Source organism: Chinchilla lanigera, unplaced genomic scaffold (assembly GCF_000276665.1).
Source record: "Chinchilla lanigera isolate Chin_1 unplaced genomic scaffold, ChiLan1.0 scaffold00041, whole genome shotgun sequence".
NCBI classification, from domain to species: domain Eukaryota; kingdom Metazoa; phylum Chordata; class Mammalia; order Rodentia; family Chinchillidae; genus Chinchilla; species Chinchilla lanigera.
This window is the reverse complement of record NW_004955442.1, coordinates 15,900,773-15,917,362: the sequence shown is the minus strand read 5'-3', so window position 1 is coordinate 15,917,362 and position 16,590 is coordinate 15,900,773. Positions and strand designations below refer to the sequence as shown.

The 16,590-nt window shown below is 51.2% G+C and overlaps 1 protein-coding gene across 1 annotated transcript; it reads left to right on the top strand.

The window, feature by feature from the left end:
* Window positions 1-4,329: 4,329 nt before the first annotated feature.
* On the top strand, window positions 4,330-15,337 carry Ube2i (ubiquitin-conjugating enzyme E2I; the record flags this gene model as incomplete). Its single annotated transcript, XM_013517963.1, is given in 6 exon segments — window positions 4,330-4,406; window positions 4,570-4,653; window positions 5,753-5,825; window positions 10,124-10,233; window positions 10,363-10,442; window positions 13,275-15,337. Coding segments are annotated over 6 exon segments (477 nt in total). The 3' UTR covers window positions 13,339-15,337.
* Between the last annotated feature and the right edge of the window lie 1,253 nt (window positions 15,338-16,590).

Below are 16,590 nucleotides of genomic sequence, written 5' to 3'. Positions count from 1 at the left end.
ACCGGCCCGGGCTCCAGGCCTCTGGCCTCCCCGCCTCCCTCCCGCGGCCTCCTCCCGCCCGCTCGCTGTCGCCGCCTTCCTGCCCGCGGCCCTTGCCCGCTACCGCTTCGGTGACGCCCCGCAGCCTCGCTCCCTGCCCGCGGCCTTCTGCTTTCCCGCCCGCAGTCCTCGGAGCGACCCGGCCCAGCCACGGTCCTCTGGCCAAGCCAGGTGCAGAGCTGGGTCGCGGCCCGCCTCCGATAGCTCGGCATCAGATGAGTTTCCCGACGCACCGGGACGCCCCGCCGTAGGTCCTGCTTCGCCCCGCGGGATTGCTGGACGGTGATGGGGGCTGGCGGCTGGGAGGCCGGTGAGGCCGGTGAGGCCGTGGTCAGCGGGCCGTGTCGCGATCTGCGGATTTGCTCTCCCTGACTTTGGTTTTGCCGATTTCCCTGCATAGACTCTGGTCTGCCAGTTTCTTATACTTAAGGAAATGTTGGCTTCATGGGTGGGCGCGTTAGCTGCTGTTTAAAAAACGGATGTACAGCCGAAGTTTGTACTCAACTGCTTACAGAAAGGTTCTCTACCTGGGCTTTTGGAATGGTTGCTGTTGGGCCCTCATCTCGAGGCTTTGAGCTTTGGGACCTTGCTTCAGAAACAGCCAGGGAACCTGAGGCAGATCCTGTGCTCCCCATTCTCCTGAGTTAGGGGTGCTTGAGGTATGTAGAAGTACATTTAGGTGGAGAGGCGCTTCTAAGGGCTTGTGCAGGTGTGTCATGAATTTGAGATTGGGGAAACATGAGTACCTGCACGTGCTTAAGTAGCCAGTTAATAGCACCGAAGTCTTTACTGCTGTGTCAAGTGCAGCCCATTGTACCGGTCCAAGAGAGGTGAGGGCCACACTTGGGCTCCAACCCTGCACAGTGTTTGTGCCCTGCCTGACTCTGATAAGTTAAGAGTTTTTGTCTTTCCTGTGTTGAGGCGTTTAGGAACGCATTAAAAGTGGCTTTGTTAACTTGGAAAGTCAAATTCAATTTTAAGTGGGATTTGGAGTGTGGAGTTCTGTATTGTGACCAGTTGCTTGCTTCTGGACAACAGGAGCAGGAGTACCCGTGTTGGAGAGCAAGCTCTTGCCTAGATGGGTGCAGATGTGCGACTGGGGCTCTTTCCCTGTTGGTGGGGATTTCCTGTGGGCCCACTAATTTGGCATGCTGTGGGACAGAAGATATGTAAGAGGCAACCAGGCCTTGGGAAGAAGCACTGGCAGATGTGCTCTTTTCGAATCACCCCTCAGTGTTGTTTACACCTGGGTGACTACAGTTGTCCCTAGGACAGGGACCTCTGTAGAGAGCTGTGCTTTGTTCTTGAGTGGGAGAGGTGGCCTGTGTTTCTGCCCACGTTTGTCAGGTACAGTACCCATGGCTTCTCAGTGTCCATTGTGCTGGCCCAGGGCTGCAGGAAGTTTGTATGTCTGGTCCTGCCCAGACTTGTTAAGGACCTCTTACTACTCAAATGGCCCGTCTAACCTGAATGTGGCAGCCTGCTTGGCCACCTCCTTCTGCTGGCTGCTCTTGCTGGGAAGAAATAGAGCCAGCATAGTGGCCACTCTGTGACCTGTGCTCAGGGAGCCCACCCTCCGTTGGGGAGCTGCAGGGTACTGTACCTTCAAGATGGAGGAATTTCTCAGGATAGAGTTGGGCTGGTCTATTGAGAAGTACAGGCTGAGGGAAGGGTTTGAGAAACTAGCTTGTGGGAATTAAACTGTGATATTTGCTCTCTGCTCCAACCCCGGAGACCCTCAGGCTCTTATGCTCTTCTGACTTGGCTCTGGCCCTTCCCTGCCTGGAGCAGTTTTCTGCAGATTTCTCATAGGTTTGTTCAGTGTTGCCTGACCTGCCCATAGGACACACCCCAATTGAGAGTGGGCTTCCTGAGCATAGATCACACAGTGTGGCCACTATAGCAGGCCTGTTCCACCCCCAGCAAGAGCAGCCAGCCAAGCCAGGCACAGTGGTGCATACCTATAATCCCAGCACTCAGTAGGCTGAGGCAGAATTGCTGAGTTCAAGGCCAGCCTGATCTACATGAGTTAAAGGACAGCCTGAGCTACATAGTAAGTCCCTATCTCAGGGGAAGAAAAAAAAAGACTAAGTAGCCAGGCATGGTGGCACACACCTGTAATGCCAGCACTTGAGAGACCGAGGCAGGAGGATCACCATGACTTCAAGGCCAGTCTGAACTATAAAGTGAGACCCTGTCCCAAAAAATAAATAGAAGCAGCCAGCCAAGTAGACTGTCATCCTATGTGTGATGGCATCTGGTTCTTCCTCACCCATAGGCCACCAGGGGCAGTGACCTGTATCTTCCCCTGTGCTTAGAAGAATTCTGCCTTGGTCCTAGCTTCCTGAAAGGGTAAATGTTCCAGACAAGTATACTGGTGGTGGCCTTAGTGGCTCTACTTGTTCTGGGTCATTGATGGCAAACCTTTTGGTGCTTTCGGTGATAACTAACAGCCTGCTGTGGTATACATGCCAGAGGATTGCCACCACTGTCCTAGGTAGTCTTGTCTCATTGTTTAGGGAGGCATGGGCACACCTGGGCTCTGGATTCCTGTGGTGGACAGACAGTTCTGCTTTGGGTCTGAGCCCGATGTATCTATTTTGGACTTATTCTTGAAGCTAGATAAGGTAGTAGCCATCAGTGCCTGAGCTCCAGGCTTAGGTGCTAGAGCTGTGTGGGCTCTTTGTCACAGTCTTGCTCTGATAGCCTATGCTGTTGACTTGAGGACTTACTATCTGCTTCTTACCAGGACCTGAATATACAGCTGAAAAAGCCTGTACCCATGTGGTGATTTGTAGTGGCCTCTGATGGCAATCCCACGCACCCCCTTCCACTTTGATTATTTGGTAAAAGATTTGTCAAAAGCTGCCTGAAACCCCAGTACAGGGCCCCACACAAGTTCTTAATGCAGTGGGACGAAGGAGTCCCAGCACCTGTAAGCCACCTGTAAGCTTGTTCCCTTGTGGAGCACACTGAGAGCAGCTGTGCTCTGACATAAGGAGGTGCACCTGGCTTATCAGTTAGACTGACAAATGAAGTTTCTGGATGGTGCTTGTGGGTTGAAGAGGCAGGGAAGTCAGGTTAGTGAAGGGTATGGTTTGGTTGGTAAGGCAGTTATGGCCACATAACTGTGGGGGAAGGGGAGGAGAAGGAGACCAGCCAGTGGCTTCACAAGAACATAGCCATCCCTTCCAGAGTCAGAGAGCTAGAAGGTTCATGATTGAGAGGGTGAAGACTCTATAACACTTCTTGCCTGGGGATGTGCCATCCTAGGGAAGAAGAGGGATTCTAGGGCAAGGCCTCATGGCTGTGTTGAAACTGGACCAGTGGTCAAGACACAGCTTTGAGCTGGAGAGTGAGGCCCACTGCTGCTGGGCTTGCTGGGAGATTGATGCCACCAAACTCAGCACAGCCCCATGTGTATATTATCAAGGGCATTACGTTCAGCTCCCATGTGGGACCTTTTTCTGGTGAGAGATGTGTCACCTATAATCCTCAGTATGAGCCACCTCAAAGAAACATCCCTCTTGTGAGAGCCTAGCTTGATGTTTAGGTACTTGTCTGGGATGTCTCTGAGCCTCTAGACTATGAAGACCTACACAATTCTCCAGCAAGCTTAGTGGTTTGAGTACTGTTTCACATGGTGAAGGAAGTGACTGGCACCCAGTGGGTTCTAATCAGGGTACCATCGAACTGTAGGCCTTGCCCACCAGGTCTTCCACTGTGCTGACACCATGGCCTTGGGTGAAAGTACTTCTTTACCCCTGGTGTATGGAGTCTTGAAGGTCTCCTCCAGGTCCACTGAGATGGCTCTAACCAGAAGTTTGAGTAGCCACCTACCAGGTTACAGGGCTGGCCTGCTGGGGTGGCTTGTCCACTGTGAGGTTTACCCATTATCTGCTTTTTTCCTCTGTTGTCCTCAAGAGTAAATGTTATTTTCCTCTCTAGGCACAAATCTTGCTGGGGGAACTGCTTATACACACATACCAGGTGCACCAGTAAGGGTATAACCCATCTTTGCACCCCAGCTCTCAGGCTGCCTTTCCTGAGACTTTTGAGGGTGGGTTGCGGTCCCTGTCACACTGCCTTGCTACATTTCTCAGGAGATGCAGTCTGGCCTCCAAAGTCTGTCTCCTTACTGCGGAGTGCAGGGCACAGTCTACTGGGTTGACTGAACCTGGCTTACGTGCTTTTTGGGAATACCCACACACCCTAGCCATTATGATCAGGGCAGCACAGCAGAACAGAGATTTCCTTTTTTAACCCACACTCTGCTCTTGCCTGTTCCAGGGACTTTGAATATGTCGGGGATCGCCCTCAGCAGACTTGCCCAGGAGAGAAAAGCTTGGAGGAAAGACCACCCGTTTGTAAGGAGAGCTCTATTTCTTTGCCACTGAGGGGGTGACTCATAACCCCCATGGTCCCTGCTGTGCTGGCCTATAGCCACTGGGCAGAGGTTTGCAGACCCATTCTCTGAATTTCTGAACAGGCCCACAGTGCTGATACACTTCTGTGGCTATTTTCTCTCAGGGCTTTGTGGCTGTCCCTACCAAGAATCCCGACGGCACAATGAACCTGATGAACTGGGAGTGCGCCATCCCAGGGAAGAAGGGGGTAAGCCAGCTCTGCTGCACCTGCAAGGCACTCAGGCAGGACAAGGCTCAGGTTTACATGTCTGTGGTACCTGTGATCACACCATCTGACTTACTATTTGCCAGGTCACATCCTAGGCTTGGATCAGAAGGGAGTGGCAGCAGCCAGACTAGGACTGAGCTATAGCAGGTGGCATGGGCTACATTCTGGCGGGTTTTGGATATCGAGTTGGAGAACAAGACTGGGGTCCTGGCAAGGAGCTCTTGGTGTTCTCACTGGGGGCTGGGGCTCTGGCTTGTGCTTCTAGATGTGGTAAGGTGTGGGAACCCCAGTGACACAGTGAGCCAGTCACAGTGTTTCTAGAAAGGCGGCCATGTGTGAAGCCTCAGTATTTCCCTTCTAGGCCATCTGAGTCCTGAGCCAGTTATATGCCCTTACTGTCCAGCATACGGGGACAAGTGAGTGTCCCCAGAGATTCTGAGGTGTCTGGACTGTGCCTAGAGGCTCATTGCCTCCATTTCAACCCACCTTCAGAGTAACGAGCTCAGTCTAGGTTCTGCTTCCTCTGAGCCAAGCATCATCTTAGTAGGCCTTGACCTCGACTGAGCAGATGGAGGTTGGATTTGTACATATGGGACTCGGTTGAGCACAGTACGGATCCCCAGCCCTTGCTGAGACCATCCCTTGCCCCTTATTTCAGGTGGAGCAGGTGCCCTCTGAGGGGTTGAATGGGGTGGGAGGAGATGTTAGGGTGTGGAATAACCCTAACACCAGTCCCTGTCCAAGTGGGCTCTAAGGCAGGGTAGAATGAGCAGCTTTATGTATCTGAGCCACGAGCTGTAGATCGTGACCCTTTGAGAATCTGGGGGCCCCACATGTCTTCTCCGAAATTCTGCCCCTGCCCCTGCTCCATTCCAAGGAGTGCTCTTTCCACCTCCCCCATAGATACTGCAGAAGTCCCCTTGGTGGGGATAGTACAGGTTTTGGAGCCCGCATCTGTTGAGTCTGACCCCAGGGGGCTGGCAGTCCTTGGGTTTGGTGTATTATGGGGATCAGCCTCTCCCTCCTAGGTCTGCCTGTGCAGGCAAGCCGCACCTAACCACAGTTCACCTCCCCACAGACTCCCTGGGAAGGAGGCTTGTTCAAGCTGCGGATGCTTTTCAAAGATGATTATCCATCATCACCACCAAAATGTAAGTTCCTACCGGGATCCACAGTCCTCTTCAAAGAGTTCCAGAGCCCTGGGTGGTACAGTGATATTGGTGTGGAAATAAAGGCAGCTCTGGTTGAATGTGGCTCTGATCTGTGTGCAGGCTGTAGATAGGAGTCTGTTTGCAGCCCTGGGATTGGGAAGGTCATGTATTTGTCTTACTCTCTGATCCTCATTAATGGTGGGAAGGTCCTGAGCCCAGAGCACCTGAACCCTTCATGGCAACTTTGAGGACCTGCATGGGGTGCCCATGAGTGTCCCAGTCCTAGGGGGAACAGGCCTACAAAAAAAAAACAGACTCATACTGTCTTCCTGTAGGTTGCATGTGTAGAGCAAGTATAGGTTCAATGCCCCCACACCAAAAAAGAAAGAAAAGACTCTCACTCTAATCCAGCCTGCTGCTACCCACTTCTTGTCTCCTACAATTCATACTCAGCTATGGCTGTGGCTGTGCCTGCAGCTGGAGGGATGGACACTCAACCTACAGGTCAGGGAAACGCTGGTTCATGTTTAAAACAGGGGCTATGGCAAAATGATCTCAGTGCAGTTTAGCAAACCTTAGGCGCAGAGGACCCCTCAGCTCCCCTACTCTGGCTGGAAACCAACACACTGTCTTCAGTCACAAAATCATGTCCACTATACTGAGAACAGCAATACATAGAGGGGTTAGTGCTGGGTAGGAACTTTCACTGTGCTGAAATATTAGTTCAATTATAATGATTCTATCGGAACTTAAAATTAACAGGCACCCCAAGCACAGATTTGTTCCATTGTGCATTGTTGACTGCCTTAAATCTTTGTGGTGCCTGTTATTTCTTAGTGATCTCTTAATTAATAGAAAAATCTAAGAACAAGATAGGCATAACTAAGCCAGATGTGGTGGCTCACACCTATAATCTCAGCACTTGGGAGGCTGAGGCAGGAGGATCATTGCAAGTTCCAGACCAGCCTGGGCTACAAAGTGAGCTCAAGGCCAGCCTGAACTGTGTAGTGAGACCCTGTCTCAAAAAGACCAAAAAAAAAAAAGATAGACATAATTGCTTTAATCACTTTTCTTCCACATTGTGATGCAGCCATGCAAGAAAAAGAAGTCATCTGGGTAGCCAGACATGGTTGCACACACCTGTAATCCCAGTACTCTGGGAAGCCAAGGCAGGAGGATTACACATTTGAGACTAGCCTGGGCAACATAGCAACACCTTGTCTTAGAATGAAAAGTAAAAAGAGCTGGGATGTAACTATGTGAAGGCCATGGGTTTAATCTCTAGTACCACCAAAAGAGAGGAAGAAGAAAAGAAAAGTTACATTAGTGAGCCTGAAAGGGGGACCAAAACTTCAGACTGTTTGTAAAGATCACTGTAGAAAAGGTTAATATAAAAAAAAAGAAAGAAAATGTTAGTTTCCATAGAATGCAATGAATGAAAACTTTAAAATTAAACCATTTATTTGTTTGGGTTTGGGTTTTGTGTGTTATTGTTTTGGTTTTTGTTTGTTTTTTGAGACAGGGTCTTACGTAGTCCAGGCTGGCCTTGAACTTAACTATGTAGCCTAGGCTGGCCTCCAACTGAAGGGAATCCTCCTGCTCCAGCTTCCTGAGTCTGGGATTACAGGTGTGTGCCACCATGCCCACCTGTTTGGTTTTTTGTGATAGGGTCTCACTATACATTTGAAGCTGGCCTTGAACTCACTGTGTAGCCCAGGCCTTAAACTTAGGAGGTTTTTCCTGCCTTAGCCTGGGTGCTAGGGTTACAGGTACGTGCTACCATGCCTGGCTCTACTTAAACCATTTAGATGCACTGAAATGAATCCCATAGAAGATAGTGCAGGACTTCTAACTGGGAACTAGTATTTGTTTCTGAGCGAGACCAAGAGAACATAGACAGTTGACAGGCCAGAGAGCGTAGCATGGGGAAGAAGTCCATCCCCCCGTGAAGTGGTCTGTACCTGTCACTGGATCCCAGTCAGAGTCCATCAGGCTCTAAAACACCTGTAGATAGGCAAAATGCAAGAAGTACCCAGACCCATTGGTGGTGTGGCTCAGTGTCACACATGAGATACCAAGACCCGTCTTGGGGCACAGAGGCTGAGATGCTTGAATTGGCATGGAGACAGAGAGCAGACCCACAGAGGAAAGTGGACAGTCCAGAAACACTTGGTGTACATGAGCTTGGTGTGTGCCGGGGCTGCCCCAGAGAGCTGGCCAGTGGAAGGAGAGAGTGCTGCACTTTACCATGGACAAGCCTACAGTGCATGTGGAACCTGTTGAGAGGGGAGAGATAGGCCCAGTAGAGGAAGGGGCAGAAAGCTATCTTCATGACTAGGGGTAGGCATGGACCTTGTTAGGAGAGCAGAGGAAGTGCTGGCCATGCAGGAACTGTCCACTGGACCGCTTAAAGTTAAAGTCCTCATCAGAAAACACCAATGCAGATGGAGTGAGCCATGGAGACGAGGAGTGTGTACCTCTTGCCACTCCCAATACATTAAGAGCTCCTCCGAGTAACAAAGAAGAAAGCAAACAACCATGTGATTGTATAGGCCATCACAAAGCAGGCTGTCCATCCATCAGCCCACACCAGGAAGGACGGCTGGCTTCATCACCAGAGTGGAGGATGTACCTCTATGGAATGCCAGTGTCCTCAGCAGGGCAGATGCAGTCCAAGTGCCATGCAGCAGGAGCATTCAGATGCTGGCTGGAGAGCATAAGTCTTAAGACACTGCCCTGACTAAGGAAACTCAACTTCCACAGTTCCACTCTAGGAAACATCCAGTTGAAGCATATGTTTGCATGTGTTTACAAAGGTGAGGACAAGAAAACTATGGCAGCCCCATTTGTAACTGCCAAAAGAGATAGTCCAGATATGCATTAATAATAGCATGTCGTAGGGCTGCAGTGATTTCAAAGGGTCTGCAAGGATGTAGCATGAGTGAATCTTCCATGCATGCCCCTGAGTTCGCAGGCCAGACATTGAGGATACTGATGCCCTTTGTGTTCCTTCTGGGCAATTTAGCAACAGGCTTTGCTGAGGAGTGAGGTCAGAAGTCAGGTGGCACCTGCTGCATTAGAGGGAAGCCAACAAATCACCCAAAGCAGGCTGACTTCTGTGATGTGTACTTTTTTTAATGTGCAACCTATTCTTATTGGCCAAAGAAATAAAGTTGGTGGGTCAGATTAAAACTAGGCACTTGCATTCACCAAAAGATACTGAAAAGGAACCCTAGGGTAGGACAAGGTGTTTGCAAGACATAACCAAGGAGGACTTATAGCCAGAAGATACGAAGAGCTCCTACTACTCACAAGAGATGTGAAAAAGCATGAATGGCAGTGGAGAAAGGGACTGTCTACCTTGGTGGTCCCCAGAGAGATGCAAATGAGTACCCAAGAGGCCTGGTTCTTCAGACTGTGGGATAGCATGAGGAACACAGCCACATCTGCTGTGTCTGACATGATGCCCTGTAAGAGACACACACACACACACACAGTTTATATCTAGGAGCCTTCACTATGGCCCTGCCTAGAGTTGTGCCAGGGTGCTTTTGTGTGTGGCCTCAAAACCGTGCAGAACAAGCAGTGCCCTGTTACAGACAGCCTAAGAAGTCAGCTCCAGGTGTCAGAGATTGGGGTGGTGGGCAGCGTCAGGAGGAGGTTTTCTGTGAAGCTGTTGATACTAATGGCATATTCATTTCCTATTAATGTATCAAGCTGGGCTACACTTGCACTTTTCTAAGTACTTGAATAACATTTGGAGATAAAGAGGAAAAGTTACCCAGATAAAAGATGAGGCATACCTGAAAGTACCAGCTAGGGGGCAATCCTGAGTGGGACTGTTCTGGGGCATGGTTCTCCAGAAGCCCACATTTTTATAAAACAAAAGCCAGGCAGTGAAAGCCATGGGACCTTTCAGTGAAGGCCTTTAGGATGTCCACTTTGGTCTGTTTCTTGGACTTGTCCTACTGTATTGTGGCTCTTCCCTCCCATCTTCCTTGAGTCCACCCAGGTAGAGAACGACATAGGAAAAGCCATAGGCTGAGTTGACCCGGGCCCACCCTGTGGTCTCTCTTGGCCACCCAATCTCCACCTGGACACTTTCCTGAAAGTGATACTGTTTTGTCCCTGGTCTGCTATGTCCATTGGAAGGAGATGGGTGTGCCTGCTCTTCTCCTGGCCCCTCCTGGGCATAGTTGCTTCTCCTAAAGGCACCTTGCTATGGGGAGGAGGCAGAGTGGTAGTAGTGGGTGAGACACATTGGCCTCCAACCATATCCCTCCTTACTGGTCCTTCAGGTAAATTTGAGCCGCCACTCTTCCACCCGAATGTGTACCCCTCAGGCACAGTGTGCCTGTCCATCCTGGAGGAGGACAAAGACTGGAGGCCAGCCATCACGATCAAACAGGTAGGAGGGACTGGTCCCTGCCCATGACCCTTTCCCTACCCTGGCCGGTCCTCAAGGCTGAGGCCATGTGGCCAGCCACTGAGCCCCCACATGTGTTGTACTATGTTCCTGTTTTTTTTGTGTGTGCAGATCTTATTAGGAATACAGGAACTTCTAAATGAACCAAATATCCAAGACCCAGCTCAAGCAGAGGCCTACACGATCTACTGGTTAGTATTGACTCTGGCCTGCTGGTCACAACCCCTTTCTGGAAGTGCAGATAGGTACCTGTCAGAGGGCACGTGGAGTGTAGTAGCCCAGGAGAGAGGTCCAAGTCAAATAGCAGAGAAGGATCCGGGGAAGCCTGTGAGGCAGCTAGAGAGGAATGGAGGATAACATCAGGTCTGGTCCAAAGCCTGTGGTGAGGGCTGGGGATGTAGCTCAGTGGTACAAGCGCCTGTCTGGCAAGAACAAGGTCCTGAGTTCAATTCCTGGTACAAAAAAAAAACCCAAAAAACCACCCAAAGCCTGTGGTGAGCAAGAATGGGTATCAGGAGATGGAGATCAGGTGACCTGGTTCTCCAGGGCTACTTTCTCCCTAGTGAGGTACAGCCAGCTCAGAAGGGAACCCCCTGGGTGTGGGTGCCATAGTAGGCTTGTCCTAGTGCCTTTAGTGGGTGGTCTCCAGGAAAGCTGCTCAGGATCTTGCTTGGGCCCTGGGGGAGTGCAGCATAAAGCTTTTTGAAAAAGAGCCTCCAGATGCCCCCTGGGGTTGAAGGGCTCTGACCCATCCCCCTGAGCCTGTTCTTCTTGAGAAGTTCCTGAGCTGGCTCTGGTGAGGACCTTGAGGCAGGCTATAAGAGGAGTGCTCCTCCCTCTGCATGCCCAGCCCAGATGCTGCCAAGGATGGCCACGCTCAGCCAGTCCAGTCTCCAGGACCCCTGGAGTGTGACTTCCATCCACCCTGATGCTGTGTGGCTACACGAGCTCAGTCTGACCCAGCCCCTAGTGCAGGATGCTAAGATGTTTACACCAAGTTGCCACAGCTGTGGCTTATGAACTGAGGGCAGAAACTGCCATGCTGCACAGGCTGAGTGGGCTTTGGGCCTTGTCACCATACAGGTGCAGAATGTATATTCACTGTGTGTCACAGCTCACATGGTGGGTTTGGTCCCCTGTCCACACCAAAGCCTGTGGTTCTCTGTCCAGACTTGGCATTGCCACATCACCTGGGCTTGTTAACCACTGCCCTGCTTAGCCTTTTTGTTTGCTTTTTGGTTTTTGTGGGGTACGGTTTGTTTTTTTTTGTTTTTTTTGTTTGTTGGGGGGGTGTTTTTGGCAGTAGTAGGAATTGAACCCATTGCCTTTACATAGAGCTACAGTCCCACTTAACCCACGTGCCTTTTTTTAGGCAGGGTCTTGCTAAGTTGCCTAGGTTGGGCTCAAATTTGTGATCCTCCTGCCTCAGCCTCCCAGAGTGCGCGGATTACAGGCATGCACTAGTACATTTGGCTTGTGCACTTTTTTCCCCCTGAGCAGTCATTGTTTCACTGACAAACATCCATTTCAAAAGCACTTTCTGTGAAGTGTGTGTGGAAATCTCAAGTCCCTTTCTCCTTAGTTTCCAGGCCTGCCCTGGCAGGTACCTCATCCTGAGGACTCTGACTGAGTGAACAGCAGGGTTGGGCAGCAAGTTGGGTGAGGCCCTGGTCAGTGCTGCCATGCACATCGACACATGCAGCCCTTCAGTCCTTGGGTGGTGGGCCCTGGGCCCTGCCAGGTTGGCCCTGGCAACAGACCCATCATTTGCATAGTGGTCCCTTTTTTCCCCAGCCCTGGGAGCTTCTGCAAATCCTGGGGCATGAGCAGCATATGGTCTGGAAGGCACAGCACTTAGGCAAAAGCACAAGGCTTAGAGTCCAGCCTGTCTCAGCACAGTACTAGATCACAGACAAGCTACAGCTTGCACTGCACAGCATCACCCTGCATAAGCAACCTCTAGGACATCTGCCCCAAGGAGCGCAGTTGTATAAAGGTCATTGTGTTCCCTCAGTCTGCGAGACCACACTGCTCCCTGTTAAGAGTCTTTGTTTCCCAAATGGCAGCATGTCACCCAAGTCTGGCCAGTGCAGGCTGAGCTCTCAGCCCCAGCTTCCCTCCCAGGTCCCACCAGAAGTTCATGTCTGCTTGTGGAAATGGGGAGCAAAAACTTAACACTGAAGTTGGGCATGGTAGTAGACACCTGTAACCCCAGCACTTGAGAGACTGAGGCAGGAAGATTGCAGGTTCAAGCCCAGGATGGGTAACATAGGAACCCCCTATCTCAAAAAATAAAAATTCCAGAGACCAAACTGATTAGCACTAGGTTTTTCTTGTTTTGTCTTGTTGGGGGGGGTGGTGTTTATTTGGGTTTTGAGACAAGATATTGGTATACAGCCCAGACCGGCATCAGAATTTTAGTCTTCCTGCCTCATCCTCCAGTACTAGGATTATAGGTGTGTACCAGCACGGGTTTCTCCACAACTTTTAATGCTGCATAAATCTCTGTGGTTAACCCTGGACCTGTTGGATTGTCGCAGTACTTAAGAGGCCGAGGCAGGGGGATTACTTGAGCCAGGAATTCAAGGTTATGCCAATCCAGTGTCTGTTCTAAACTCCTGTGAATAGCCACTACAGTTCAGTCTGGGCAACAAGACAGATCCCATCTCCTTAGTAAAGAAGACTGGAAAATGGACTCTTGTCTAGAGATGACTGTGCTGCGGGCAGCCTGGCCCCACCCTAGTCCTAGCGCTCCTCACTGCCCATGGAGCCACTCTGTCTCATGCACACGTTGTTAGGGTGACCATGAAAACTCCCATGTCCTGCCACAAAGTCCGCCCTGGGCTTCCAGCATGTGCCTTCTTCCTCTGGCGTTTTGGCTTCTGCCTGTGGCGAGGCTCTGCCCTGCACCTGCCTGGGTCCCTCACCTCTGCCGCAGGTGGCTGTAGGCACGGGCCTCTCCAGGCACCCACTAATATCCCTGCAGCCCCTTCTAACCTCTTTTTTTCTTTTGACCTCCTCAGCCAAAACAGAGTGGAATATGAGAAAAGGGTTCGAGCACAAGCCAAGAAGTTTGCACCCTCGTAAGCAGCGGCCCTGTGGCTCTGCAGAAAGGAAGGGATTGGTTTGGCAAGAACTCGTTTACACCTTTTGCAAATCTAGAGTCGCTCGTACGGTCACTAGTCGCCTGGGAGGGCTGGGCGGGCACCATCTCCATTCCCGCCACTGGCATACAGTTTTCATCCGCTGAATCACCCCGTTTTCATACAGGGTCTCTTCCTTCAGTCTTTTGTATTTTTGATTGTTATGTAAAACTTGCTTTTATTTTAATATTGATGTCAGTATTTCAACTGCTGTAAAATTATAAACTTTTATACTTGGGTAAGTCCCCTAGGAGCTAGTCCTATGCTCTCGGAGGCAGGCATGCTTCCCACTGCTCAGAGCTGTCTGTAGCCTCTAGCTGGCTGTACGAGAAGAAAATCACTTGCCCCTCCTGCCCCTCATCCGGTCTCCTCAGAACCTGGGCTGTGTTGCTTATGAGCCTCAGATCCAAAGTCAGCTAGTGTCTCAATTCCGCATCACTTCCTTTGTGTTTATATGGCGTTTTGTCTGTGTTGCTGTTTAGAGTAAATAAACTGTTTATATAAAGGTTTTTGTTGCATTATCGTCATTAAAGTGAGAGGAAAGGTGCCTCAGTGAGCCCAGCCTTCCTGGTGGGCCACAGCCCAGGGTCCAGGACCAGTGGCTATGAGCTCTTCTCAGCCTCTGCTCTCGGATGCACCAGGTCCCATGTGGCTCCATCTTGTGCTGGTTCTTTGTAAATAGGACTGTATACAAAAGTGTGTGTCCAAGGTGTTGCTGTCCTACCCCTGGATTCCTGGCATATAGAGGACAAGGCAGAGTACCAACCTAGTGAGTCACAGTTGGAGTCCAATCTATAAAGCATGGCGGTCAGAGCCCAGCGCCTGTGACCCACTGCCTCCAGAGATGATACAACTAAGACCTGACCAGGGCTGAGGCCAAGGAAGGCCCACAGGCACAGCGGCAGGTGTCAGCGCTCCTTCCAGGTGACTGCACTGTGGACCCTGCAGTTACTTGCTTGCCAAGAAAGTGACTGTCTTCAGCTGTCTACGTTCCCCACCTACGCACCAGGCTTTTTGCCACCCTGGCAAAAGGCAGGTGCCTTCTCCAGCTGCCAGACTTTGTGGCAGCTGTTAGACAAGGCCAGACAGCCCAAGGGGCTCTTGACCTGGGTGGTGTTGTGACACAGATGCCTTGAGGCACCACTGTCCGTGCACCTACCAGCCTGTGTTGCTAGGTCTCTGGTGGCGTTGCCCTGAGCCTATGCAGGCCAGCTGGGTGGCTATCCCCTGTGGGCTTGTCAGGGGGTAAGGGGGTAAACTGGGCTGAGTGGCCCCTGTCCCTCATCCCTGTGAGCACAGTCCCCACCAGTCTTGCTCCTGAGACCCAGTTCCTGCTGTGGGAGTTGGTCACCTGTGGCTCCAGTGCTCAGATACAGGAGTGAGCTGGTGCAGTTGGGGACCCAGAGGAGAGTCAGACGGGACTCTGGGAGGTTGGGGCCACACCTACTTGGCAGCAATGGGCAGAGCCTGTTCACTCTAAACTCTGTGTCCTGGCAGGTGGCTGGGCTTTTTGATGGACAGTTATGGTTGGTTTATCCAGAGGGACCTTCCCTGAGGAATTTGGCCGGCTTGTGTATTTGTAGCCTGCTCCCAGAATGTCTTATTTTGTAATGATTGACTACATTTAATAATAGTTACACATGTATATGGTTAACTATATGGAAATTCAATATATTTTATAGTTAAAATATTCTAAAGTAATTGATGTTTCTAGCAAATTGTAGTGACTACTCATCAGCTATGAACTCTTCCTTTTGTACCACAGTCCTGGGCTTAACAAAGATGTGAATCTTGTAATCTGAGACATGAAATGTGATCATCTTGTATTTAACCTGAGGGAGGAGGGTGCTCCCAGCATGAGGCCTCATACTAGTAAGGACCTGTGGGCAACAGATTAACCACTGTATCTAAGAATCCTCAAATTAAAACATTTCCACAAATGGTGGCCCTTGGGTTGTGTCCTTTCCTGCCCTATCCCCTCCCTTTGTTCTGTGCTGGAGAGTAAGGAGCCCATTCACTCAATACCAAGGATGCCTCTCACTCCCTGGCTTCCCACACAGTTCTCCTGCATGAGACCCTTACTGGCCAGTGGGGATGTTGTCTCTGCCCGCCAAGGTGGGATTCCCAGTCTCCAGGCCCTAGCGCCCAGGATTTGGGACTGCATCCTTACTGCTGCCTGAGACACCAAGGTACACAGGAGGCACTCAGTTAAATCCTGATGGGGCCAAGGACAGATTGCCCCTGGCTCCCCACAGGCCTTTACATAGTGCCAGGAGCCAGCCTGGGGGAAGCTGACCACAGGCAGTAGAAGTGGGCCTGTGCCTGGGCCTCAGCCAGCCTTGGTTGCCCATCTCCCTAGCCACTTGGATCCTGGGGCTAAGCAGACCATGGGAAGCAAGGAGACTTGGCCACAGCACAGGGCTGTTGCCCGAGGCCTGGCTGTCTGGAGCCTGCTGGTTGTCCCCCTCATCTTCCTGAACTGTCTAGGCAAATCCCTGGCTGATTTCCCATGCCAGTCCCCTACAGAGGCCAACCGGGGCTACCTGGGCACCTTCATCAACCTGAGACCCTCCAGTCACAGCTGGATCTGCTAATAGCAAGCCACTAGCTTGTTGCCATGGTGATGAGTTGCCAGGTTGGAGGCTCAGCACTGACTTGGGCCTACTAGAATCAATCTGAGCCAGTTCAAGCAGAGGGGACCCAGTGAGCACTGGGCTTGGGGACAGCTCATCTAACACCAACCCTGCTGACCCAAATTAGGGCTGAGGTGAGGGATAAGCAAACAGCACAAAAACTTGGGGTGTATGGCTGGGTTTGTCTTCACAGGGCCTCAGCACTTTCAGGCCAAACCTGTGTCCTTTCTCCAGGAAAGAGGAAGACAAATTCCCACCCCCAAGGGAATTCTGCCCCTGCAGAAAGTGTCAGGCCCCAGATCCAGGATAAGGGCACCTCCATCCCCAGGACCTGCACAGAAGGATGAGCACAGAGGAGCTAGGTACATAAGCTATGTCCAGCTCTATCTCCTAATGGGCCCCTTGTCCTCTTCCCCGACTGGCCCCTGCTAAAGGGGTGACCTGAGTATGCACTCTTGCTGGGGAGGGGGCCTGGCACACCCACTTAGCAGAGAGCTGATGGGGAGGTCAGAGGCCAGGGGCCTGTGCACTCAAAGTGGTTCTCTGCTTCCCCAAACTCCTAG